The 25,777-nt window shown below is 37.5% G+C and overlaps 1 protein-coding gene, 1 non-coding gene and 1 pseudogene across 2 annotated transcripts in view; 2 read left to right on the top strand and 1 right to left on the bottom strand.

The window, feature by feature from the left end:
* LOC140182325 (uncharacterized) overlaps window positions 1-25,777 on the bottom strand; it is a 75,118-nt gene that overhangs the window by 26,351 nt on the left and 22,990 nt on the right. Inside the window, exon 3 of the mRNA XM_072228485.1 lies at window positions 11,351-12,063. Coding sequence (XP_072084586.1) covers window positions 11,351-12,063 — 713 coding nt within the window. The remainder of the gene's footprint in view (window positions 1-11,350; window positions 12,064-25,777) is intronic.
* Window positions 5,039-5,146, top strand: LOC112780424 (small nucleolar RNA R71). The gene has a single exon (XR_003191263.1). It is a non-coding gene; the product is annotated as a small nucleolar RNA R71 (small nucleolar RNA).
* On the top strand, window positions 14,510-14,611 carry LOC112780948 (small nucleolar RNA R71; annotated as a pseudogene).

Genomic DNA, 25,777 nt, shown 5'->3' with positions numbered 1-25,777 from the left:
GACCGACCTCTTCAGGTCAGGACAATCCGACTTCTTCTCAAAGAACTCGGCCAAATCACCTTGAAAGCCCAAAAAGGGTCCAAATGGAGGAACACGACCCAAATCCAAAGGCAGCCCAAGCCTATAGAGATAAGGGCGGTTCCCTTGAAGATAAGATGACCTCACTCAAAGATAAGATAAGATAAGATAAGATAACTAACTTATCTTATCTAAGAAGGTCACTCTACACCATTATAAATACACTGGAGCACTCACGTATAAGACTCTAATATCTCGGACTCGGTCCCCTGTACTAGATATCCAAGAGATATCCATCCAATCTAAGGTAGAACAGAAGTGGTTGTCAGGCATGCGTTCATAAGTGAGAATGATGATGATTGTCACGATCATCACATCCATCATATTGAAGTGCGAATGAATATCTTAGAAGCGGAATAAGTTGAATTGAATAGAAAAACAGTAGTACTTTGCATTAATCTTTGAGGAACAGCAGAGCTCCATACCTTAATCTATGGTGTGTAGAAACTCTACCATTGAAAAATACATAAGTGAAAGGTTCAAGCATGGCCGATTGGCCAGCCCCCATGATCTAAGAACTAAACGTCCCAAGATGTCTAATACAATAGTAAAATGTCCTATATATACTAGACTAGCTACTAGGGTTTACAGAAATAAGTAATTGATGCAGAAATCCACTTTTGGGATCCACTTGGTGTGTGCTTGGGCTGAGCTTGAAGTTTACACGTGGAGAGGTCATTCATGGAGTTGAACGTTAGTTTGTAACGTGTTTCTGGCGTTGAACTCCACTTTGCAACTTGTTTCTGGCGCTGAACGCCAGACTGCAACATGGAACTGGCGTGCAATGCCAGTTTGCGTCGTCTAAACTCAAGAAAAGTACGGACTATTATATATTGTTGGAAAGCCCTGGATGTCTACTTTCCAATGCAATTAGAAGGGCGCCATTTGGAGTTATGTAGCTCCAGAAAATTCACTTTGAGTGCAGGGAGGTCAGAATCCAACAGCATCTGCAGTCCTTCTTCAACCTCTGAATCTGATTTTTGCTCAAGTCCCTCAATTTCAGCCAGAAAATACCTAAAATCACAGAAAAAGACACAAACTCATAGTAAAGTCTAGAAATGTGATTTTTAATTAAAAACTAATAAAAATATACTAAAAACTAACTGAATCATACTGAAAACATACTAAAAATAATGCCAAAAAGCGTATAAATTATCTGCTCATCACAACACCAAACTTAAATTGTTGCTTGTCCCCAAGCAACTGAAAATCAAATAGGATAAAAAAAAGAGAATATACTATAAATTCCAAAATATCAATGAAACATAACTCCAATCAGATGAGCGGGACTTGTAGCTTTTTGCCTCTTGAATAGTTTTGGCATCTTACTTTATCCATTGAAGTTCAGAATGATTGGCATCTATAGGAACTCAGAGTTCAGATAGTGTTATTGATTCTTCTAGTTCAGTATGTTGATTCTTGAACACAGCTACTTTATGAGTATTGGCCGTGGCCCTAAGCACTTTGTTTTCCAGTATTACCACCGGATACATAAATGCCACAGACACATAACTGGGTAAACCTTTTCAGATTGTGACTCAGCTTTGCTAAAGTCCCCAATTATAGGTGTTCAGGGTTCTTAAGCACACTCTTTTTTTGCTTTGGACCTCGACTTTAACCGCTCAGTCTCAAGTTTTCACTTGACACCTTCACGCCACAAGCACATGGTTAGGGACAACTAAGTTTAGCCGCTTAGGCCAGGATTTTATTCCTTTAGGCCCTCCTATCCACTGATTCTCAATGCCTTGGATCCTTTTTATTTACCCTTGCCTTTTGGTTTTTAGTGCTACTGCCTTTTTGCTCTTGCCTTTTGGTTTTAAGAGCTTTTGGCTTTTTCTGCTTGCTTGTTCTTTTTCTCTTTTTTTTTTTCGCTATTTTTTTTTCTGCAAGCTTTGTATTCACTGCTTTTTCTTGCTTCAAGAATTATTTTTATGATTTTTCAGATTATCAAATAACATGTCTCCTTGTCATCGTTCTTTCAAGAGCCAACATATTTAACATTTTTAAACATCAAATTCAAAAAACATATGCACTGTTCAAGCATTCATTCAGAAAACAAAAAGTATTGTCTCCACATCAAAATAATTAAACTAAGTTCAAGGATGAATTCAAAACCATGTACTTCTTGTTCTTTTGTAATTAAAACAGTTTTCATTTAAGAGAGGTGATAGATTCATATTCACTACTTTAAGGCATAGACACTTAGATACTAATGATCATGTAATAAGATACAAACATAAATAAACATTTAACATAAAAAATGAAAAAATAGAAAATTTAAGAACAAGGAATGAGTCCACCTTAGTGATGGTGGCGTTTTCTTCTTGAGGAACCAATGATGTCCTTGAGCTCTTCTATGTCTCTTCCTTGTCTTTGTTGCTCCTCCCTTATTGCTCTTTGATCTTCTCTAATTTCATGGAGGATGATAGAGTGCTCTTGGTGCTCCTATCCTTAGTTGCTCCCAATAATTATGTGGAGGAAAATGTATCCCCTGAGGTATCTCAGGGATCTCTTAATTTGCAGTCAAATGTTCTACCACTGAGCTATAGACCCTTGATGGAAGCTTTTGTCTTCCCTTTCCTCTTTCTAGAGGTTTCTCTAGCCTTAGGTGCCATCACTGGTTATGGAAAAACAAAAAAGAACTATGCTTTTACCACACCAAACTTAGAATGTTGCTCGCCCTCGAGCAAAAGAAGAAAGAATAGAAGAAGAAGAAATGGATGTGAGTGGTGAAGGGGTGATAGGGAAGAGAGATATAGGATTATGAGGAGGGAAGGTGAGTGGAGGTATGTGGGGATCCTGTGGGGTCCACAGATCCTGAGGTGTCAAGGATTTACATCCCTGCACCAATTAGGCATGTAAAATGCCTTTGTATGCATTTCTGGCGTTTAAACGCCGAAGTGATGCTTGTTCTGGGCGTTCAACGCCCATAAGCAGCATATTTCTGGCGTTGAACGCCAGCTCCATGCTTGTTTCTGGCGTTCAGCCCCAGCTCCATGCTCTGTTCTGGCATTGAACGCCAGCCAGATGCTCCTTACTGGCGTTTAAACGCTAGTAAGTCCTTCCTCCAGGGTGTGATTTTTCTTCTGCTGTTTTTAATTCTGTTTTTATTTTTTGGTTTATTTTGTGACTCCACATGATCATGAACCTAATAAAACATGGAAGAACAATAAAAATAAAAAATAAAATTAGATAAATAAAAATTGGGTTGCCTCCCAACAAGCACTTTTTTAATGTCAATAGCTTGACAGTGGGCTCTCATGGAGCCACACAGGTGATCAGGTCAATTTTTTAGACTCCCAACACCAAACTTAAAGTTTGGATATGGGAGTTCAACACCAAACTTAGAGTTTGGTTGAGGCTTCCCAATACCAAACTTAGAGTTTGACTGTGGGGGCTTTAGTTGACTCTGTACTGAGAGAAGGTTTTCATGCTTCCTCTCCATTGTTACAGACGGAGATTCTTGAGTTTTAAACACAAGGTTGTCCTCATTTAGCTGAAGGATCAATTCTCCTCTGTCCACATCAATCACAGCTCTTGCTGTGGCTAGGAAGGGTCTTCCAAGGATGATGGATTCATCCTCATCCTTTCCAGTATCTAGGATTATGAAATCAGCAGGGATGTAAAGGCCTTCAACCTTTACTAACATGTCTTCTACTTGTCTATAAGCCTATTTTCTGGAATTGTCTGCCATCTCTAATGAGATTCTAGCAGCTTGTACCTCAAAAATTCCCAGTTTCTCTATTATAGAGAGTGGCATAAGGTTTATCCCTGACCCAAGGTCACACAGAGCCTTCTCAAAGGTCATGGTGCCTATGGTACAAGGTATTAAGAACTTTCCAGGATCCTGTTTCTTCTGAGGCAATCTCAGTTGATCCAGATCACTTAGTTCATTGATGAGCAAGAGAGGTTCATCTTCCCAAGTCTCATTACCAAATAATTTGGCATTTAGCTTTATGATTTCACCAAGGTACTTGGTAACTTGCTCTTCAGTAACATCCTCATTCTCTTCAGAAGAAGAATACTCATCAGAGCTCATGAAGGGCATAAGGAGGTTCAATGGAATCTCTATGGTCTCTAAATGAGCCTCAGATTCCTTTGGTTCCTCAAAGGGAAACTCCTTGTTGATCACTGGACGTCCCAGGAGGTCTTCCTCCTTGGGATTCACGTCCTCCCCTTCGTCCTTGGATTCGGCCATGATGGTTATATCAATGGCCTTGCAATCTCTCTTTGGATTCTCTTCTGTATTGCTTGGGAGAGTACTAGGAGGGGTTTCAGTGATCTTCTTACTCAGCTGGCCCACTTGTGCCTCCAAATTTCTAATGGATGACCTTGTTTCATTCATGAAACTCAGAGTGGCCTTAGATAGATCAGAGACTAAATTTGCTAAGCTAGATGGATTCTGCTCAGAATTCTCTATCTGTTGCTGAATGGATAATGGAAAAGGTTTACTACTGTTAAACCTGTTTCTTCCACCATTATTAAAGCCTTGTTGAGGCTTTTGTTGATCCTTCCATGAGAGATTTGGGTGATTTCTCCATGAGGGATTATAGGTGTTTCCATAGGGTTCACCCATGTAATTCACCTCTGCTATTGCAGGGTTCTCAGGATCATAAGCTTCTTCTTCAGAAGATGCCTCTTGAGTGCTGTTGGATACAGCTTGCATTCCATTCAGACTCTGAGAAATCATATTGACTTGCTGAGTCAATATTTTATTCTGAGCCAATATGGCATTCAGAGTATCAATCTCAAGAACTCCCTTCTTCTGAGGTGTCCCATTACTCACAGGATTCCTCTCAGAAGTGTACATGAACTGGTTATTAGCAACCATGTCAATGAGTTCTTGAGCTTCTGCAGGCGTTTTCTTTAGGTGAATGGATCCACCTGCAGAAGTATCTAATGACATCTTAGCTAATTCAGACAGACCATCATAGAATATATCCAGGATGGTCCATTCTGAAAGCATGTCAGAAGGACACTTTTTGGTCAGTTACTTGTATCTCTCCCAAGCTTCATAGAGGGATTCACCTTCTTTCTGTCTGAAGGTTTGAACATCCACTCTAAGCTTACTAAGCTTTTGAGGAGGAAAGAACTTGGCTAAGAAAGCCGTGACCAGCTTATCCCAAGAGTTCAGGCTATCTTTAGGTTGAGAATCCAACCATATTCTAGCTCTGTCTCTCACAGCAAACGGGAAAAGCATGAGCCTGTAGACTTCAGGATCTACTCCATTAGTCTTAACAGTATCACATATCTGCAAGAATTCAGTTAAGAACTGAAAAAGATCTTCAGATGAAAGTCCATGAAACTTGCAGTTTTGTTGCATCAGAGAAACTAATTGAGGTTTCAGCTCAAAATTGTTTGCTCCAATGGCACGAATGGAGATGCTTCTTCCATGTAAATTGGAATTAGGTGCAGTAAAGTCACCAAGCATCCTCCTTGCATTATTATTATTTTCGGCTGCCATCTCCTCTTCCTTTTCGAAAATTTCTGTAAGGTTGTCTCTGGATTGTTGTAATTTAGCTTCTCTTAGTTTCCTCTTCAGAGTCCTTTCAGGTTCAGGATCTGCTTCAACAAGAATGTTCTTGTCCTTGCTCCTGCTCATATGAAAAAGAAGGGAACAGAAAATAATAATAGGGATCCTTTTTACCACAGTATAGAGGTTTCCTTGTGTGAGTAGAAGAAAAGAAGAAAGAGAATGAAGAAGAGAAGATTTCGAACTTAAAAGAGAAGAAGGGGTTCGAATTTTTGGGTGAGGAGAAGTGTTAGTAGATGAATAAATAAATAGAAGGAGATGAGGGAGAGGGAAATTTCGAAAATTAATTTTTGAAAAGAAGTTGATGATTTTCGAAAATTAAAGGAGAATTCAAATTAAAATTAAAATTTAAACAATTAATTAACTAAATAGAATTTTTGAAAAAGAGGGAGGTATTTTTGAAAATTAGAGAGGGATAGTTAGTTAGGTAGTTTTGAAAGAGATAAGAAACAAACAAAAAGTTAATTAGTTAGTTGAAAAAGATTTGAAATTCAATTTTGAAAAGATAAGAAGATAAGAAGTTAGAAGAGATATTTTAAAATCGAATTTTTGAAAAAGATAAGATTTAAAAAGATATGATAGAAATTTATTTTGAAAATTGATTAAAAAGATATGATTGAAAAGATATTAAGAAGATTTGAAAAGATAAGAAGTTAGAAAAAGATTTTGAAATCAAAGTTTGAAAAGATATGATTGAAAGAGATTTGTTTGAAAAATATTTGAAATTTTAAAATCAAAATTAATGACTTGACTCACAAGTAATCACAAGATATGATTCTAGAACTTAAAGTTTGAATCTTTCTTAACAAGAAAGTAACAAACTTGAAATTTTTGAATAAAAACATTAATTGTTGATAATATTTTTGAAAATTATGAGATAAAATTAAGAAAAAGATTTTTGAAAAATATTTTTAAATTTTTAAAAATAAATAAGAAAAATGAAAAAGATTTAATTTTTGAAAAATTTTTTGAAAAAGATAGGATTTTCAATTTGAAAATTTGATTTGACTCATAAGAAACAACTAGATTTTAAAAATTTTGAAAAAGTCAACTCAAATTTTCGAAAATTTATGAGAGAAAAAGGGAAAGATATATTTTTTATTTTTGAATTTTTAATGATGAGAGAGAAAAATATAAAAAATGACTCACAACATGAAAATTATGAATCAAAACACATGATGCATGCAAGAACATTATGAATGTCAAGATGAACACTAAGAACACTTTGAAGATCATGATGAACATCAAGAACATATTTTTGAAAAATTTTTTATGCAAAGAAAACATGCAAGACACCGAACTTAGAAATCTTTAATGCTTAGACACTATGAATGCAAAGATGCACATGAAAAATAACAAAAGACACAAAATAAGAAAACATCAAGATCAAACAAGAAGACTTAACAAGAACAACTTGAAGATCATGAAGAACACTATGAATGCATGAATTTTCGAAAAATGCATAAATTTTTAGAAAAAATGCAATTGACACCAAACTTAAAAATTGACTCAAGACTCAAACAAGAAACACAAAATATTTTTGATTTTATGATTTTATTATTATTTTTTTTTTTGTATATTTTTATTTTTTGAAAACATATAGGGAAAAGGAAGCAATGAATTCAAAGTACTCAATCAAGATTCCAGGAATCATACCAGGTTAGTCTAAAGCTTGATGGCCAGCTAAACTTCAGCATACCATTTTGAAACTTTAGAATTCATTCTTAAAAATTTTAAAATAATTTTCGAAAACAAAAGGAAAAATTTTTTTGAAAGATTTTTGAAGAAAATTTTTTTTTTGAAAATAAAACAAAAAGAAAATTACCTAATCTGAGCAACAAGATGAACCGTTAGTTGTCCAAACTCGAACAATCTCCGGCAACGGCGCCAAAAACTTGGTGTGCGAAATCGTGATCATTCCATTCCTTGGTAACGGTGCTAAAAACTTGGTACGCACGTTCATGATCTTATATCTGTTTCACAACTTCGTACAACTAACCAGCAAGTGCACTGGGTCGTCCAAGTAATAAACCTTACGTGAGTAAGGGTCGATCCCACGGAGATTGTCAGCTTGAAGCAAGCTATGGTCACCTTGTAAATCTCAGTCAGGCGGATTCAAATGTATTAAGAGATTATAGTGGACGAAAATTAAAATAGGATAGGGATACTTATGTAATTCATTGGTGAAAATTTCAGATAAGCGTATGGAGATGCTTTTGTCCCTCTGAACCTCTGCTTTCCTGCTGTCTTCATCCAATCAATCCTACTCCTTTCTATGGCAAGCTTTATGTAGGGCATCACCGTTGTCAATGGCTACATCCCATCCTCTTTTTGAAAAAGGTCCAAATGCTCTGTCACGGCACGGCTAATCATCTGTCAGTTCTCGATCATACTGGAATAGGATCAATTGATCCTTTTGCATCTATCACTACGCCCAGCACTGGCGAGTTTGAAGCTCGTCACAGCCATCCCTTCCCAGATTCTACTCAGAATACCACAGACAAGGTTTAGACTTTCCAGATCTCAGGAATGGCCATCCATGGGTTCTAACTTATACCACGAAGACTCTAATATCTCGGACTCGGTCCCCTGTATTAGATATCCAAGAGATATCCATCCAATCTAAGGTAGAACGGAAGTGGTTGTCAGGCATGCGTTCATAAGTGAGAATGATGATGACTGTCACGATTATCACATCCATCATATTAAAGTGTGAATGAATATCTTAGAAGCGGAATAAGTTGAATTGAATAGAAAAACAGTAGTACTTTGCATTAATCTTTGAGGAACAGCAGAGCTCCACACCTTAATCTATGGTGTGTAGAAATTCTACCGTTGAAAAATACATAAGTGAAATGTTCAAGCATGGCCGAATGGCCAGCCCCTACGATCTAAGAACTAAACGTCCCAAGATGTCTAATACAATAGTAAAATGTCCTATATATACTAGACTAGCTACTAGGTTTTACAGAAATAAGTAATTGATGCAGAAATCTACTTCCGGGGCCCACTTGGTGTGTGCTTGGGCTGAGCTTGAAGTTTACACGTGGAGAGGTCATTCTTGGAGTTGAACGCCAGTTTGTAACGTGTTTTTGGCGTTGAACTCCACTTTGCAACTTGTTTCTGGCGCTGAACGCCAGACTACAACATGGAACTGGCGTTCAACGCCAGTTTGCATCATCTAAACTCGGGCAAAGTATGGACGATTATATATTTCTGGAAAGCCCAGGATGTCTACTTTCCAACGCAATTGAAAGCGGGCCATTTGGAGTTATGTAGCTCCATAAAATCACTTTGAGTGCAGGGAGGTCAGAATCTAACAGCATTTGCAGTCCTTCTTCAACCTCTGAATCTGATTTTTGCTCAAGTCCCTCAATTTCAGCCAGAAAATACTTGAAATCACAGAAAAAGACACAAACTCATAGTAAAGTCCAGAAATGTGAATTTTGATTAAAAACTAATAAAAATATACTAAAAACTAACTAAATCATACTAAAAACATACTAAAAACAATGCCAAAAAGCGTATAAATTATCCGCTCATCACTCTCTCCAATATATTAAATGCTTTCAGATTGAGTAGTATTGGGCTTGCTAGATGGTGGTATTTCGTATGGTGGTGGCCATGCCAAACTTAATCTCTGCGCTTACCTTCAATTATAATTTTCTCAAAGGTAGTAAGCCTAGATTAAGTGGATTGGTGGCCACACCAAACTTAATCTCCGGGCTTACCTTCAGATATGATTTGTTCAAAGGTAGTAAGCCTAGATTAAGTAGATTGGTGGCCACACCAAACTTAGATTTTTAGCTAGTCTTTAGCCCAATTACTTATCGTTAGCAAATGTATTCATCAAATTGCATCTTCAGAATAAAAGAAACAGAATGTAAGGGTCTCCTAACTACCAAAACTGATATTAAAATTCCTAATCCATTACCTACAATCTACTTCTAGAAAGCAAGAAAACATAAATTTTCAATTGAAACTTAAACTATCTAAATTGACAAATTTTAACTACTTCTAAGAAAGCATTAAATCAAAAGGATATAAAGTGTTGGGGTGCCTCCCAACCAACGCTTCTTTATCGTCACTAGCTTGACGTTATTCCTTTGTTAGCTGAGGTTATAGCTCACTCTCTTCTCATCCAGTGAGTCCCCTAGGTAATGCTTGAGTCTATGGCCATTCACAGTGAAGGTTCTTTGTGTTTTGTCTTCCATAAGCTCTACATGGCCATAAGGGAACACTTTGAGGATGGTGAAGGGTCTTGACCATCGAGACTTAAGCTTTCCAGGGAAGAACTTGAGTCTTGAATTGTACAACAGCACCTTTTGTCCTTCAGTGAACTCACTCCTTGCTATCTTCTGATCATGCCACCTTTTTGTGTTCTCTTTGTAGATCTTTACACTCTCATATGCTTTATTCCTAAACTCCTCCATCTCATTCAGTTGCATAAGCCTCCTTTCTCCAGCAGCTTGCTCATCAAAGTTCAACATTTTCAGAGCCCAGAATGCTCTATGTTCAAGCTCAACTAGTAAGTGACAAGCCTTACCAAACACCAATTGGTATGGAGACATCCCAATAGGTGTTTTGAAGACTGTCCTGTAGGCCCATAATGCATCATCCAGCTTCTTAGACCAATCCTTTCTTGAGCTTCCAACAGTTTTTTCAAGGATTCTTTTGAGCTCTCTATTTGAAATCTCTGCTTGCCCGTTGGTCTGTGGGTGGTATGGAGTTGCCACCTTGTTCTTGACTCCATACTTAGAGAGGAGTGCTTCAAGTTGCTTATTGCAGAAGTGTGTTCCTCCATCATTGATGAGAGCTCTAGGCACTCCAAATCTACTGAAGATATTCTTCCTCAAAAAGCTCATTACAACCTTGTTGTCATTTGTTAGAGTGGCTATGGCTTCTACCCACTTTGACACATAATCTACAGCCACCAATATATAACTGTTTGAGTATGAGGATGGGAAAGGTCCCATAAAATCAATTCCCACATGTCAAACAATTCTAGCTCCATTATGAACCTCTGCAACATCTCATTTCTCTTGGGTAGATTACCAACCCTTTGGCATTCATCACATCTTATCACCAAGTCCTTTGCATCTTTGAAAATGGTTGGCCAGTAGAACCTACATTGTAGCACCTTGGCTGCAGTTCTTTTCCCACTAAAATGGCCTCCATATGCAGATCCATGACATTGCCAAAGCACTTCTAGCCCTTCCTCATGGGAAATACACCTTCTCGAAATTCCATCAGCACACTTTTTGAACAAATAGGGCTCATCCTAGATGTAGTGTTTAGCATCTTTAACTAGCTTTTTCCTCATATGGTTGTTGATGTTAGTTGGTAGTTCCCCAATAGCCTTGAAGTTGGCTATGTCTGTGAAACAAGGGGCCTCTTGAATCATCATCAACTGCTCATCAGGAAAACTTTCATTCACTACAACTTGGTGTGCCCCATCTTCTTCTTATGGAATCCTTGATAGGTGGTTAGCCACCTTGTTTTTTGCTCCACTCCTATCTTTAATTTCAATGTCAAACTCTTGGAGTAGCAGAATCCATCTTATTAGTCTGGGCTTGGACTCTTGTTTGGTGAGCAAGTATTTGAGTGCTACATGATCAGTGAATACAATTACTTTAGGGCCAATAAGATATGATCTAAATTTATCAAAAGCAAAGACAATGGCAAGTAATTCCTTCTCAGTAGTGGTATAGTTCCTTTGATTCTCATTAAAAACCTTGCTAGCATAATAAATGACATGCACCGATTTGTCCTTCCTCTGTCCTAAAACAGCACCCACAGCAAAATCTGATGCATCCCACATCAACTTAAAAGGTAAATCCCAGCATGGTGGAGCTATAATAGGCGCAGAGGAGAGTTTACTCTTAAGTTCCTCAAAAGCTAGCATGCATTCATTATCAAAAACAAAAGGTACATTAGAGACAAGTAGGTTGCTCAAAAGTTTGGCAACCTTGGAGAAGTCTCTAATGAACCTCCTGTAGAAACCAGCATGTCCTAGAAAACTTCTAATTGCTTTGACATTGCAAGGTGCGGGTAATTTTTCAATCACCTCCACCTTAGCCTTGTCCACCTCTATGCCCCTTTTGGAGATCTTATCACCAAGAACTACCCATTCTGTAACCATGAAGTGGCATTTTTCCCAATTTAAAACAAGGTTGGTTTCTTGGCATCTCTTTAGCACCAAGGCTAAGTGGTGCAAGCAATTAGAATATGAGTTACCAAATACATAGAAGTCATCCATAAACACTTCAATAAATCTTTCAATCATGTCTGAAAATATGGAGAGCATGCACCTTTGGAATGTTGCAGGTGCATTGCACAATCCAAAGGGCATTCTCCTATAAGCAAAGATACCATATGAGCAAGTAAATGAAGTTTTCTCCTGGTCCTTGGGGTCTACAACTATTTGGTTGTAACCCGAATAACCGTCTAGGAAGCAATAGTATTCATGTCCGGCCAATCTTTCAAGCATCTGATCCATGAAGGGTAAGGGGAAGTGATCCTTCCTGGTGGCTTCATTAAGCTTCCTATAGTCAATGCACATGCGCCAGCCAGTCATTGTTGTTGTTGGTATCAGCTCATTCTTTTCATTTGGCACAACAGTGACCCCTCCTTTCTTTGGGACTACTTGCACATGGCTCACCCAAAGGCTGTCTGAGATGGGGTAAATCACCCCTGCTTGCCACAACTTCAACACTTCTTTTTGGACCACTTCATTCATGGTTGGATTCAGCCTTCTTTGTTGCTGTCTTGACGGTTTAGCATCCTCTTCAAGTAAGATCTTATGCATGCACATTGAAGGACTAATTCCTTTTAAGTCTGCAAGTGTCCAACCTATAACATCCTTGTATTGTTTCAGCACTTGGATAAGCTCCTCTTCTTGCTCCTTACTCAAGCTTGAATTGATGATCACTGGGTAAGTGTTGTTGTCACCCAAATATACATATTTCAAGCTTATTGGTAAGATCTTCAGCTCTAGTTTTGGTGCCTCCACTTCCTTGCTGTCTTTGGGGTTCAACATGATTGAGTTCTCCATGGTTCCTTGTGGTAGTTCTCCACTTGATGCTTGCTGCTCTAACTCAATAGTTCCTTCACATTGTTCTTCTTACAAAACTCCTTGAACTATCTGTTCTATGGTGTCCACCATCATGCATTCTCCTATGGATTCTTTGGGGTAACTCATTGCCTTAAAGACATTGAAGACCATTTTCTCTTCATGTAATCTCAAGACTAATTCCCCTTTTTGTACATCAATGATGGCTTCAGCAATAGCTAGGAATGGCCTTCCTAGGATGATTGATGTGTTAGCCTCTTCCTCCATATCCAGCACAACGAAGTCAGCTGGGAAAATGAACTCTTCCACCTTCACCAACAAGTCTTCCACTACCCCGTGTGGGAACTTGAATATTCTGTCAGCCAACTGGAGTGCAATTCTTGTTGGCTTGGCTTCTTCAATCTTCATCCTCTTCATCATGGATAGGGACATGAGATTGATGCTAGCTCCCAAGTCACACAAGGTCTTCTCAATGTTGATATCTCCTATGATGCAGGGGATTTGAAAACTCCCTGGGTCTTTCATTTTCTAGGGTAGCTTCTTTTGTATTATGGGACAACACTTCTCAGTTAGCACTATGGTCTCTTTTTCTCCCAAGTTTCTTTTTCTTGTCATGAGTTCCTTTAGAAATTTGGCATAGAGTGGCATTTGCTCCAATACCTCAGCAAATGGTATGTTGATTTGGAGCTTCTTGAAGATCTCTAAGAATCTAGAGAACTGGCCATCCTTCCCATCCTTCCTCAGCCTTTGTGGATATGGTGCCTTTGGCACATAAGGTTTCAAGACTGACTTTGGTTAGGATGGGGCAGGGATCTCCTCTTCTTCCTTGTTTTCAGGCTTTTCTGCAGCTCCTTTTTCTTGGTTGCTCTGGCTTGGGGTTGCTTCTTCTACAACTTTTCCACTTCTAAGTGTGTTGGCCTTGCATTCTCCTCTTGGGTTAGCCATGGTATCACTGTGAAATGCATATGTAGACATAGGAATTTTCTTGGATAGAATCCCCACTTGTGCTTCCAATTTTGAAATAGCTGCACCTTGATTCTTCACGTTTGATCTGTACTCTTCTTGGTTGGCATCTATCTCTTGTCAGCTTGTGTTTGTCTCTCCAAAAGAGTGGAAATAGCTCCTGTCAGTTGTGATGACAGTTGTGCTATTGCAGCCTCTACTATCCCAAAGTTGCTCTTGATCTCACATGGTTGCATGGTTGAGGTTGATGTGTCTTGATGGGGGTTGTTGTGTATTTGTTGAGTGGAATAATATGATGTATTTTGTACATTGTGGTAAGGTCTGTTATTGCTTGATTGATGGTTGGGGTTGTGATTGTGGTATTTATTGGCTTGGTATGGCTTGGTATGATCTTGATTGTGGCTTTGTTGGTTCCCCTACCCAAAATTTGTGTGGTTCTTCCAACCTGCGTTGTATGTCTTGGAGTTTGGATCATATGGTGGTCTAGAATTGTTCACATAGTTGGCCTTCTCCCATTCACATTCAACTTCTGGTGCATCTCCTTCTTGTTGGGAGGCTTGGGCTTGAATGGCTGAGACTTGATTATTCTCCATCTTCTTGGCCAAGGCTGCTAGTTGTGCAGTGATCAATTTGTTTTAGGCCAGCAGGGCATCCATTGAATTGAGCTCCATTACTCCTTTCTTTTGAGCTCTGTCTGAAGCATAGAAGTACTCATTCTCAACAACAGTCTCTATGACATCTATGGCTTCTTCAATGGTTTTCTTCTTGTTTAGTGAGCCTCCGGAAGAATGGTCCACTGCCTGCTTTGACTCATATGACAGCCCTTCATAGAAGATGTGTAGTTGCAGCCACTCATTGAACATATCCAGTGGACATTTCCTTATCAAATCTTTGAACCTCTCCCAGGCCTCATAAAGTGTTTCACCATCTTGCTGTCTGAAAGTTTGCACCTCAGCTCTTAGCTTGTTGAGTCTCTGTGGAGGATAAAATCTTGCTAGAAATTTGTTTACAACATCATCCCATGTGGTTAAGCTCTCCTTGGGAAATGCTTCCAACCACTTTGCTACCTTATCTCTGAGTGAGAAAGGGAACAAAAGTAGCTTGTAGGTGTCAGGGTGCACACCATTAGACTTTACAGTGTCACAAATCCTCAAGAATGTAGTGAGATGTTGGTTTGGGTCCTCCTGGGCTCCTCCTCCATATGAACAATTATTCTGGACAAGTGTGATGAGTTGAGGTTTCAACTCAAAGTTGTTAGCATGGATTGTTGGTTTGAGGATGCTGCTGCCATAGTTTCCTGGATTTGGGTTGATGTAGGAGCCTAAGACTCTCCTCTCTTGCCCAACATGATTTCCAGCATCTCCTCCAACATTGTCTTGCACTTCGTCATCCATGGTGGTTCTCAGATCTTCCTCCACTAGTTCCTCTCCAACTATGCCTTTGCCTCTTGCTTCCCTCCTTAATCTAAGGAAGGTCCTCTCAGGTTCACTATCAAAAGAGGATGAAGTTTCTCCCCTTCTACCTGTCATGCATTCAACAAACAGCAAGTAGAGGACAAGTGAAAGAATCACTATAGTTAAGGTTAGTGGTTAACTTGGTTGATGCAATTAATCAAACATATGAATAGCTAGAATAATCAAAGTAGAAACAAAGAAAACAGAGTGGACAGAAAAATAAAGAGCTAAAAAGAAAATAACAAGGGAATAAAAAAATGCTTAATCTAGCTCTCGAATCAATTTAATCATTGTCAAATTCAAACCAATCCCCGGCAACGGTGCCATAAAACATGATGAGATGAATTCACTCCCCATATAAAAAAATGGTGAATACGTTCTTTTGGCAAGCGCACCAAAATTATCGTCAAGTAATAACCCACAGTGGAGTGGGATCGTATCCACAAAGATTGGTAGATTTGAGGAATTTTAATCAATTGGTGAATTAGTCAAGCTAAGAAAAATAAATTGTGATTGCAGATTTGTAAATGTGCAGAAATATAAATGACTTAAAAGTAAAGGAAAGCAGTAAATGGCAGAATTGGAAATGGCAAGAAGGTAAAGAGCAGAAACTTAAATGACTTAATTGTAAATGGGAATGGGGAATTGCAGAATGTAAAGAAAGCTATAAAGAAAGTGGAAGATAAGAATCAGGAGATGTTGTCTCTTTGGATTAAATCCAGCTCATATCCTCTTCAATCATGCAACTCATTGACCTCTTGAAAATCATGATTGATTGAGCCCCAATCCCTTGATGACTAAATCTCTCAGATCTTGATCAATAGCCAATTCCTTCGTCTAATTGCTCATGAAGAGAGATATGCTTGGTCCCTGATTATACCACATATCATCATAGGTCCAAGTAGAGGGAGGATTTTATGTCACCATATCCAAACACCAAAACCCAGATCCTACTCAAGTGTGAGAAGGGATTTCTAGCATGATTTCATATTTCCTTTTCCAAGGTTCCCAGGTGATTGAACACTAGCATGGAGAACGAAATTCCTTCTAGTAAATCAAAGAGAAGATGAAGAGAAGAAGAAATTCACTATCATTAATCCATCAAGTACAACAGAGCTCCCTCTCTCAATGAGAGGGAATTTAGCTACTCATAGCTCAAGAGAAAAAAGTAAGAGATGGAAAAGTGAATCTAACTATGCTTCAAATAATACCTCAACTGCTTAACCCCCTTTTTCAGTACTTTTAGGGGTATTTATACTACTCCTAGCACTAGCAACTAAAGAAAATACAAAAGTGAACAGGAAATTACATTTTGGAGGGAAAAGAAACTCAATAAACGTGATCTCACAACTAGCGTGTGGTTGGCGCTTCAGTGGCATGCCACGCCTTGCTCTGATTCTGGCTTTGTGTGCCACGCCCAACTCTCAAGTGGCACGCCCTCCTTCATTAGCATCCCTGGTGTGCCACGCCTTTGAACCCAAGTGGCACGCCCAGGGTCTTTTGATCACTTGTGTTAGCCTGGCGTGCCACGCTTTTGAGCCCAAGTGGCACGCTGGTGCACGAAATTGTGTATGCCAATATTAATGGACTATTTCTCACAGCTTCGCACAACTAACCAGCAAGTGTACTGGGTCTTCCAAGTAATACCTTACGTGAGTAAGGGTCAATCCCATAGAGATTGTTGGTTTAAAGCAATCTATGGTTATCTTGTAAGTCTTAGTCAGGAAATCAATTATAATTATCAGTATGAATTGCGGAGAATAAAAGAGCATGGATTAAATACTTGTTCTGCAGTAATGGAGAATATGCTGGAGTTTTGGAGATGCTTTGTCTTCTGAATCTCTGCTTTCTCCCTGTCTTCTTCTTCACACACGCAAGGTTCCTCCTATGGCAAGCTGTGTGTTGGTGGGTCACCGTTGTCAATGGCTACCATCCGTCCTCTCAGTGAAAAAGGTCCAGGTGCGCTGTCACCGCACGGCTAATCATCTGTCGGTTCCCACTCATGCTGGAATAGGATCCATTGATCCTTTTGCGTCTGTCACTACGCCCAGCCCTTGTGAGTTTGAAGCTCGTCACAGTCATTCAATCCCCGAATCCTACTCGAAATACCACAGACAAGGTTTAGACTTTCCGGATTCTCAAGAATGCTGCCAATGGATTCTAGCTTATACCACGAAGATTCTGATTAAGGAATCCAAGAGATATTCATTCAATCGAAGGTAGAACGGATGTGGTTGTGAAGCACGCGTTCATAGGTTGAGGATGATGATGAGTGTCATGGATCATCACATTCATCATATTGAAGTGCGAATAAACATCTTAGATAGAAACAAGCGTGTTTGAATAGAAAACAGAAATAGTTGCATTAATTCATCGGATCACAGCAGAGCTCCTCACCCCCAACAATGGAGTTCAGAGACTCATTCCGTCAAAGAGTACAAAATTCAGATCTAAAATGTTATGAGGTGCGAAAATAGACCTCTAAAAGTTGTTTAAATACTAAACTAGTAACCTAGGTTTACAGAAAATGAATAAACTATGATAGATGGTGCAGAAATCCACTTCTGGGGCCCACTTGGTGTGTGCTGGGGCTGAGACTTAAGCTTCTCACGTGCATAGGCTATTTCTGGAGTTAAACGCCAGGTTGTAACCTATTTCTACCGTTCAACTCCCATTTGTAACCTGTTTCTGGCGTTTGACGCCAGACTGCAACATGGAACTGGCGTTGAACGCCAGTTTACGTCATCTATCCTTGAGAAAAGTATAGACTATTATATATTGATGGAAAGCCCTGGATGTCTACTTTCCAACGCAATTGAGAGAGCGCCATTTGGAATTCTGTAACTCCAGAAAATCTACTTTGAGTGCAGGGAGGTCAGAATCCAACAGCATCAGCAGTCCTTTTTCAGCCTGAATCAGATTTTTGCTCAGCTCCCTCAATTTCAACCAGAAAATATCTGAAATTACAAAAAATCACACAAACTCATAATAAAGTCCAGAATTATGATTTTTATTTAAAAACTAATAGAAATATAATAAAAAACTAACTAAATTACACTGAAAACATACTAAAAACAATGCCAAAAAGCGTATAAATTATCCGCTCATCACAACACCAAACTTAAATTGTTGCTTGTCCCCAAGCAACTAAAAACAAAGTAGGATAAAAAGAAGAGAATATACAATGAATTCCAAAAACATCTATGAAGATTAGTCTTAATTAGATGAGCGGGTCTATTAGCTTTTTGCCTCTTGAATAGTTTTGGCATCTCACTTTATCCATTGAGGTTCAGAATGATTGGCATCTATAGGAACTCAGAATTTAGATAGTGTTATTGATTCTCCTAGTTTAGTATGTTGATTCTTGAACACAGCTACTTTATGAGTCTTGGCCGTGGCCCTAAGCACTCTGTTTTCCAGTGTTACCACCGGATACATACATGCCACAGACACATAACTGGGTGAACCTTTTCAGATTGTGACTCAGCTTTGCTAAAGTCCCCAATTAGAGGTGTCCAGGATTCTTAAGCACACTTTGTTTTTGCTTTGGACCTTAACTTTAACCGCTCAGTCTCAAGTTTTCACTTGACACCTTCACGCCACAAGCACATGGTTAGGGACAGCTTGGTTTAGCCGCTTAGGCCAGGATTTTATTCCTTTAGGCCCTCCTATCCACTGATGCTCAAAGCCTTGGATCCTTTTTATTTACCCTTGCCTTTTAGTTTTAAGGGTTATTGGCTTTTTGCTCTTGCCTTTTGGTTTAAAGAGCTTTTGGCTTTTTCTGCTTGCGTTTTCTTTTTCTAATTTTTTTTCGCATATATTTTTTTTTTGCAAGCTTTTGTATTCACTGCTTTTTCTTGCTTCAAGAATCATATTTATGATTTTTCAGATTATCAAATAACATGTCTCCTGTTCATCATTCTTTCAAGAGCCAACATATTTAACATTCATAAACAGCAACTTCAAAAGACATATGCACTGTTCAAGCATTCATTCAGAAAACAAAAAGTGTTGCCACTACATCAAAATAATTAAACTATTTTAAAATTCGGAAATTTATGTACTTCTTTTTCTTTTTCAGAAAGCATTTTTCATTTAAGAAAGGTGATGGATTCATAGGACATTGATATCTTTAAGACATAGACACTTAGATACTAGTGATCATATAGTAAAGACACAAATATAAATAAAACATAAAGCATAATAAATGAAAAATAGGAAAATAAGAACAAGGAGATTAAGGAACGGGTCCACCGTAGTGAGGGTGGCGTCTTCCTCTTCTTGAAAAACCAATGGTGCTCTTGAGCTCCTCTGTGTCTCTTCCTTGTCTTTGTTGCTCCTAATAGTTTTGTGGAAGGAAGTGCATCCCTTGAGGCATTAGTGGTTATGGAAAAACAAAAAAAAGCAATGCTTTTTCCACACCAAACTTAGAAGGTTTGCTCGTCCCCGAGCAATAGAAGAGAGAAAGTAGTAGAAGAAGAAGAAAATGGAGGAGATGGGGGAAGAAGATGTATTCGGCCAAGTGGAAGAAGAGAGGGTTGTGTTGTGTGAAAATGAAGAAGGAAAGGTAGAAATCCTGTGGGGTCCACAGATCCTGAGGGGATCCACAGATCTTGAGGGGATCCTGTGGGTCCACAGATCAAGTGGGGTCAAGGACTTAACATCCCTGCTCCAATTAGGCGTGTAAAATGCCCTTGGTGTGCAATCCTGGCGTTCAACGCCAGGCTGCTGCCTGTTTCTGGTGTTAAACGCCCAAATGTAGCTTGTTTCTGGCATTTAACGCCAGGTAGATGCTTGTTTCTGGCATTAAACGCCAGCTTGGTGCCTGTTTCTGGCGTTAAATGCCAGACAGATGCTTGTTTCTGGTGTTTAAACGCTTGGATGCTGAAATCAAAGGCTATATGAAAGGGGCAACATCTCATACAAAGGCATTAGGTAGAATTAGCTTAGGGAGCCAACTTAGACTAGAAAAATACATATAGTAGGAGTAGGAGTAGTGTAGTTTAGTTTTCTTTATTTTCTCTCCTAGGGTTTTCAATTCCATCTCCATTGTAGCATTTTATAGTTGATTTTGGCTTTGAATTTTTGCTATATCATTGTAAGTATTTCTTTCATCTTTTCTTTTGTTGCACTATTTTGTCCTACACTTTCCTCTATTTGAAGTTATTTTTATAGTTTTGAATTTTGAGTTCTTGTTAATGAATTTGATGTTTGATACTTATTTTATGTTTGTTTGAGTTGCTTATGTTGATTTTGAGCATTTGTGGTTCATAGCTTTCCTTAATTTACCAATTTTGCCATGTTTTATGTTTATGCCCATTATGTGCTTGATGAAATGCCAATTTTGATTATGAGGTAATTTTCACCCCTTGGCTTGGGAGAAATGAGTGTATGGATTACTAAAGGCATAATGTCCAACATTTAGTGATAATTCTTGGGTTGTTAATTGTTCTTGTTCCCACTAATGCTAATTTGTTGCTAAGATAATTAGCAAGCAAGCTAGGATTTGTGGGTTCAGAACACTTATGCTCATTTAACTTACTCTCCGATGTGAGGGTTGACTTAGTGAGATTAATCCATCATAATTATCATAGTTGTGGTTATGGTAAGGAAGGGATTCCATAACTCATCCCAAGTCAAGGTTTCATTTATGTTTTGAACCACTTTTTCATCCCTTTATAGCATTACTTGTTTATATTACATACATAGTCCTTTATTCCTTTATTAGTTTATTAATTACAATTTTGTCTTGTTTTTTTTATCTCTTTATTTGTTTGCTTCCTTATCATTGAAAACCCTTTTGATCTTCTCAACCAATTTTATGCACTTGTTGTCACTAGTTCCTAGGGAGAACGACCCGGAAGTCTAAATACTCTCGGTTAATTTCATTTGAATTGTGACAATGTCTTGGATTAAATTTTGATTAGGATCAATTGTTGGTTCGGAGCTATACTTACAACGAAAATATATTTTGTGAAAAATCCAAAACCATATTTGGTCTTCTATCAATCATGCGTGAGCATCTTGTACCTATTTTTCCTTGGTTTTCTAGTCATTTTAGGTATAGTTTATTAAGTTTTATTATATTTTAGTGTTAAAATCCTATTTGGATGCTACTTTGAGTTGTTTTAGTGTTTTTATGATTTCAAGTAAAATTCAGAGCAAGTTGGCAGAGTTTTGTGCAAAGAGGAGAAGATTTTGAGCTACCCTTCTGGGCGTTAAATGCCCAGCTGGTGTTTAGCGCCAGCAAGCTTTGCGAAACAGGAAGCTCTCTGCCTCTTTGGGTACTGAACGCCAGGCAATCCGAATGGAAGCCTCATCAATGAAGCATCTTCGAGTGGATTTATCTTTTATTAGTTATCTTTTATTTTATTTTGTAATTTTTATTTAAAAAATATCTTTTAGTTATAGGATGTATTATTTTATTTTAGTTTCAAATCAAATTAAGTTAGATATAAAAAGGAAAAGATTCACCTTTCAGGGGAGCTTCTCTCTTCCGCACTTTCACACTTTTCAAAACCCTTGTTTTCTCTGTAAGTAATGAGCCACTAAACCTCATCGGTTAAGGTTTGGAGCTCTGTTTATTTCTATAGATTGAGATTATTACTTTTCTATTTTAATTAATGTATTGATTCAGTTTCAAAGATTACTTTCGTTCTTCATTTTATGAATATCGGTGGAACGAAAGTATGACCCTTATTCTATATGCATTCTTGTGACCCTTGGAAGTGGACCTCACTTGAACAACAGCTTGAAAGTAAATTCCTCCTAAATTGCTAATTACTTGAACTAATTGGGATACGTGACATATAATCCTCTTAGCTTTGAGTAATTAGGGTTTTTGTGGTCATAAACTAGATTTGAACTAAACCCTCTAATCGGAATCAAGTGACTAAGACATTGGCGATTGATGAAGGTTAAAGGGGACTAAATCACTAAGACATTAGGGTTTAGTCAATTACAATTTGCCATGAAATGAATCTTGTATGATTAAAATAGTTAGTAAGAAAACTCAATCCGAAAAAGTAAACATCTCTGATACCTTAACCGTTTTCTCTCATTGATTTCTCACCAATTCTCTTATTTGCTTTCTTTATTCTTGAATTACTATTGAATGCAATTTCAAATCACCAAACTAACTTTTCTACCTGCCTAACTAAACCAATCAGTTATCCATTGTTGCTTAGTCCATTATTCCTCGTGGGATCAACCCTCACTCACCTGAGATATTACTTGGGTAACTCGGTGCACTTGTTGGTTCAATTGTACATATTCTCAAAATCCGCACCAGTAGGTAAGCCAATGTGACTTTGTTTTCAAAGAAAAACTTTTATTTTTGGTTAACATTTGATATGCCAAATTGATAACCACAATTTCTTCTACTTGAATCTTGTTTTTAAATGTTGTTCATGAACATGGTAGAAATAGAATGCTAGATCGTATCCTGATGAGACTGAGTATAACCTCTTTTTTTTCTTACACCAAACCAATCGATCTGCTTTTTGTCTTAAAGGGGTTCTGTAAATAGTTCTAGGTTCATCTAGGCTAAAACAGTTATTTATCAAGTTCTGATTCCAAGTTCCATCTACATTGAATAATTATCTAACCCATATGAGTCCTATAACCTGACAGTTGTATAAGGGAAGAATGAAAGGTGGATTATCTCCATACCATCTGTCTTTTTTGAAATTGAGTCTTCTGCTATATCGAATATACCATTTAACCATTTTCTCTAGCACTTTTCTCCCCGTTAATAAACTTCTCTACACTCATGAAAGATTTGAATTCACGTTTACTTCTAAGAATGATGAGTATTTGAAATACTTACTCTTATAGACCTTATAGAGTGATGAGTGATCTCTAGTGAGAAGCATCTAACATAGCAAGGTTGAATGCCTTAAGGTATTTAAGTTTGAGGCTACCTAGTTTGTTTGGTTTACACATAATAACATCCCATTCAATCTAATATATTTTCTTCTCATTATCACATTGTCCCAACTAAAATTACATCATGAGGCTATAAAGCTCATCTATCAAAGTATTTAGTAACTTGAAGCAATTAAGAGTGCACATAGGAATAGCTAAAGTAACTGTCTTAATTAGCACCTCTCAACCATTAGTTGAAAGTAGAGATCGCTTCCAATGTTAAAGCTTCTTTATTACCTTCTCCTTGATGTGATTAAATATTTTTCTTTAACCTGTTTATAACAGTTTACATTCTAAGATATTTGTCTTATGCTCCAACATAGAGAATGCCTAAGACTTCAGATAGATGGTCCTGTAGAGTGGGTGGGGTGTTCTTGCTAAAGAAAAAGAGAATTTATTCAGATTTATCTATTGTTTGTTGATAACACTATAGGTTTGAGGGATATACAAAAGATTCTGGTAGCTTCTAATATTAGTCTTACTAAACAAAATCGAGTCATCTGCAAATAAAAAAATGGCTTATTGAGGGACATCTAGAATTCAGTTTTTATCCATGAACCATGTTATTCTGATCTCCTTAGCAAAGTAGATGAGATAACTTATCTCCACAAATGAGAAAAAGATAAGAAAAGAGGGAATCTCCTTATCGAAACCCTCTACTGGATTTGAAAAAAATCCATTGGTTGGCCTTCTACCATAACAGATATGATACCTTTGTGATACACTCCTGAATCCGGCTGATCCATCACCTTTCAAAACCCAACTTCTCTATGATGAACCATAGATGACTCCATTTTACTTTTTCGTATGTTTTACTCATATCCATTTCAAAATCACCAGAATTTTTATTTTTCAAAAAATACATGTATTCATATGCTATTAGGAAATTATCACTTATTAGAATACCTTGAATAAATGAATTTTCATTTTTCTAATGATTCTAGTCATAAGGGGTTGCGTACGATGAACCAGAATTTTCAAATGATTTTATAAAAGGTAGTACTAAGAGATATAGGTTTGATTTGCTACATAGAGGAAGCGTTATTTATCTTAGAAATAAGGTAGATTTGGGCGAGATTAAATCGTCTAAGTATCTTTCCTCCCGATAAGAAATTCTAGAATGTTTCCTTTAAATGTTGACTAATGATTCCCAAAAAGTGTTGAAAGAACTTTGCCGAGAATCCATCATCATCGAGGGATTCCTCCGCAGAAATAGAAAACACAACTCCTCTAATTTCCAAGTCGTGATAGGTCTTAGTAGATTCTTATTCATGTTAGCTGATACTCTTTCCTCCAACATCTCCAAAACTTGATAGGATCAATAGTATTCCCTTCTGAAAATAGCTTCTTAAAGAAACTTTGAGCTTTTCCACCAATCTCTTGTTCTTTATATAGCCATCCTCCATTTTTATCATCTAATTTCAAGATATGTTGTTATACCTATCCTGCATTTAGAACTTAGTGTGAAAAATCTGAGTGTTTCGATCCCAATGAAGCTAATTGATTCTAGAGTTTTTTTCCTCCAATATCTCTCTTCCTGATCAAGAGTATGTGATAGTTGTTCCTCTAGTCGATCAATTTTAGCCTTGCTTTTCTCAGATAGATCTTGTTTCTTCAAACTCAGCCTTTTAGCAATATCCTCATCTAGCTTTTGTGTATTGACACGAGTGATTACTGCCATTCTTCAATCTTGTGGCGATATATTTTGGGCTTCTAGAAGAGCCTAAACATTGCTGATCTTATCATATATTCCTTCCAAACATCATTGATTATTATTGTAATTTCTGAATTTGCACACTACCTCTCTTGAAATCTGAAGCATCACTTGCACTTCAAATTTTCTGTCCCCAAAGAGAAGAGGAGTGTTCTGTGGTCTAATCTAATAGAGAGGCATGTGAGAAGTATGTTCTAAAGTCATTTGATATTAAACTTTTGTCTAGACTCTTCAGAACTACTCTGGTCTCAACACTTCTATTCCATCATGTATATTTTTCACCAATGTAACCTATATTTACTAGCTCTCCCATGTGGATAAAAGAGTTGAATTGATAAATAAAACTCGGTTGTTTCTCTCTACCTCCCTCTTTTTCATTACTTGCAATTATTGTATTAAAATCTCCTATTACCATGTGCGTATTATTGGCATTAGGAAGGAGTTGTAGGATTTTATTGAATTGTTACTCCCTAGTAGCCTCAATACTATGAAAGTGAGTTGTAAAAATATCAATTTTAGTTTCATTGTTTCTGTCTTCCACTAAAACCAAATGAAAAAGTTTGTGGCTAATTTAATCGTGACTTTTGTACCTTCCTTGCATTAAACCGCTAGACCCCAACCATACCACTTGGTGCCACACAATAGCTATATTGATAGTCACATCTTTTACGTTGTTTCAAATAAGATAGTATTTTTTATTTCACAAAGACATATTATCTCAGGATAATGGGAATTTTTAATCCCTTTTATGTTGTAAATTGTTAAGAATTTTTTCAAACTCTGACAATTCCATATAAGTATCTTCAATGAGGATTGAGAACCATTTTTGGGTTGGCACCCTCCACCACTTCAATAATATTCTCCACTCCCTCCATACACATATTTTTTTCATACAATCTAGTTATACTTTTTTCATAGTCTTTTTTTTTCATTTTTTTTGTCTTAGCTCAACACTCTTTTTTTCCTTGCCAAGTTATTCATTTTTAATTTTAATACCCCTATGTCTTACCTTTCGTATCTCCTACTCTTTTATAGAA

Source organism: Arachis hypogaea, chromosome 19 (assembly GCF_003086295.3).
Source record: "Arachis hypogaea cultivar Tifrunner chromosome 19, arahy.Tifrunner.gnm2.J5K5, whole genome shotgun sequence".
Classification (NCBI taxonomy): domain Eukaryota; kingdom Viridiplantae; phylum Streptophyta; class Magnoliopsida; order Fabales; family Fabaceae; genus Arachis; species Arachis hypogaea.
This window is presented reverse-complemented; position numbering and strand designations above follow the sequence as displayed.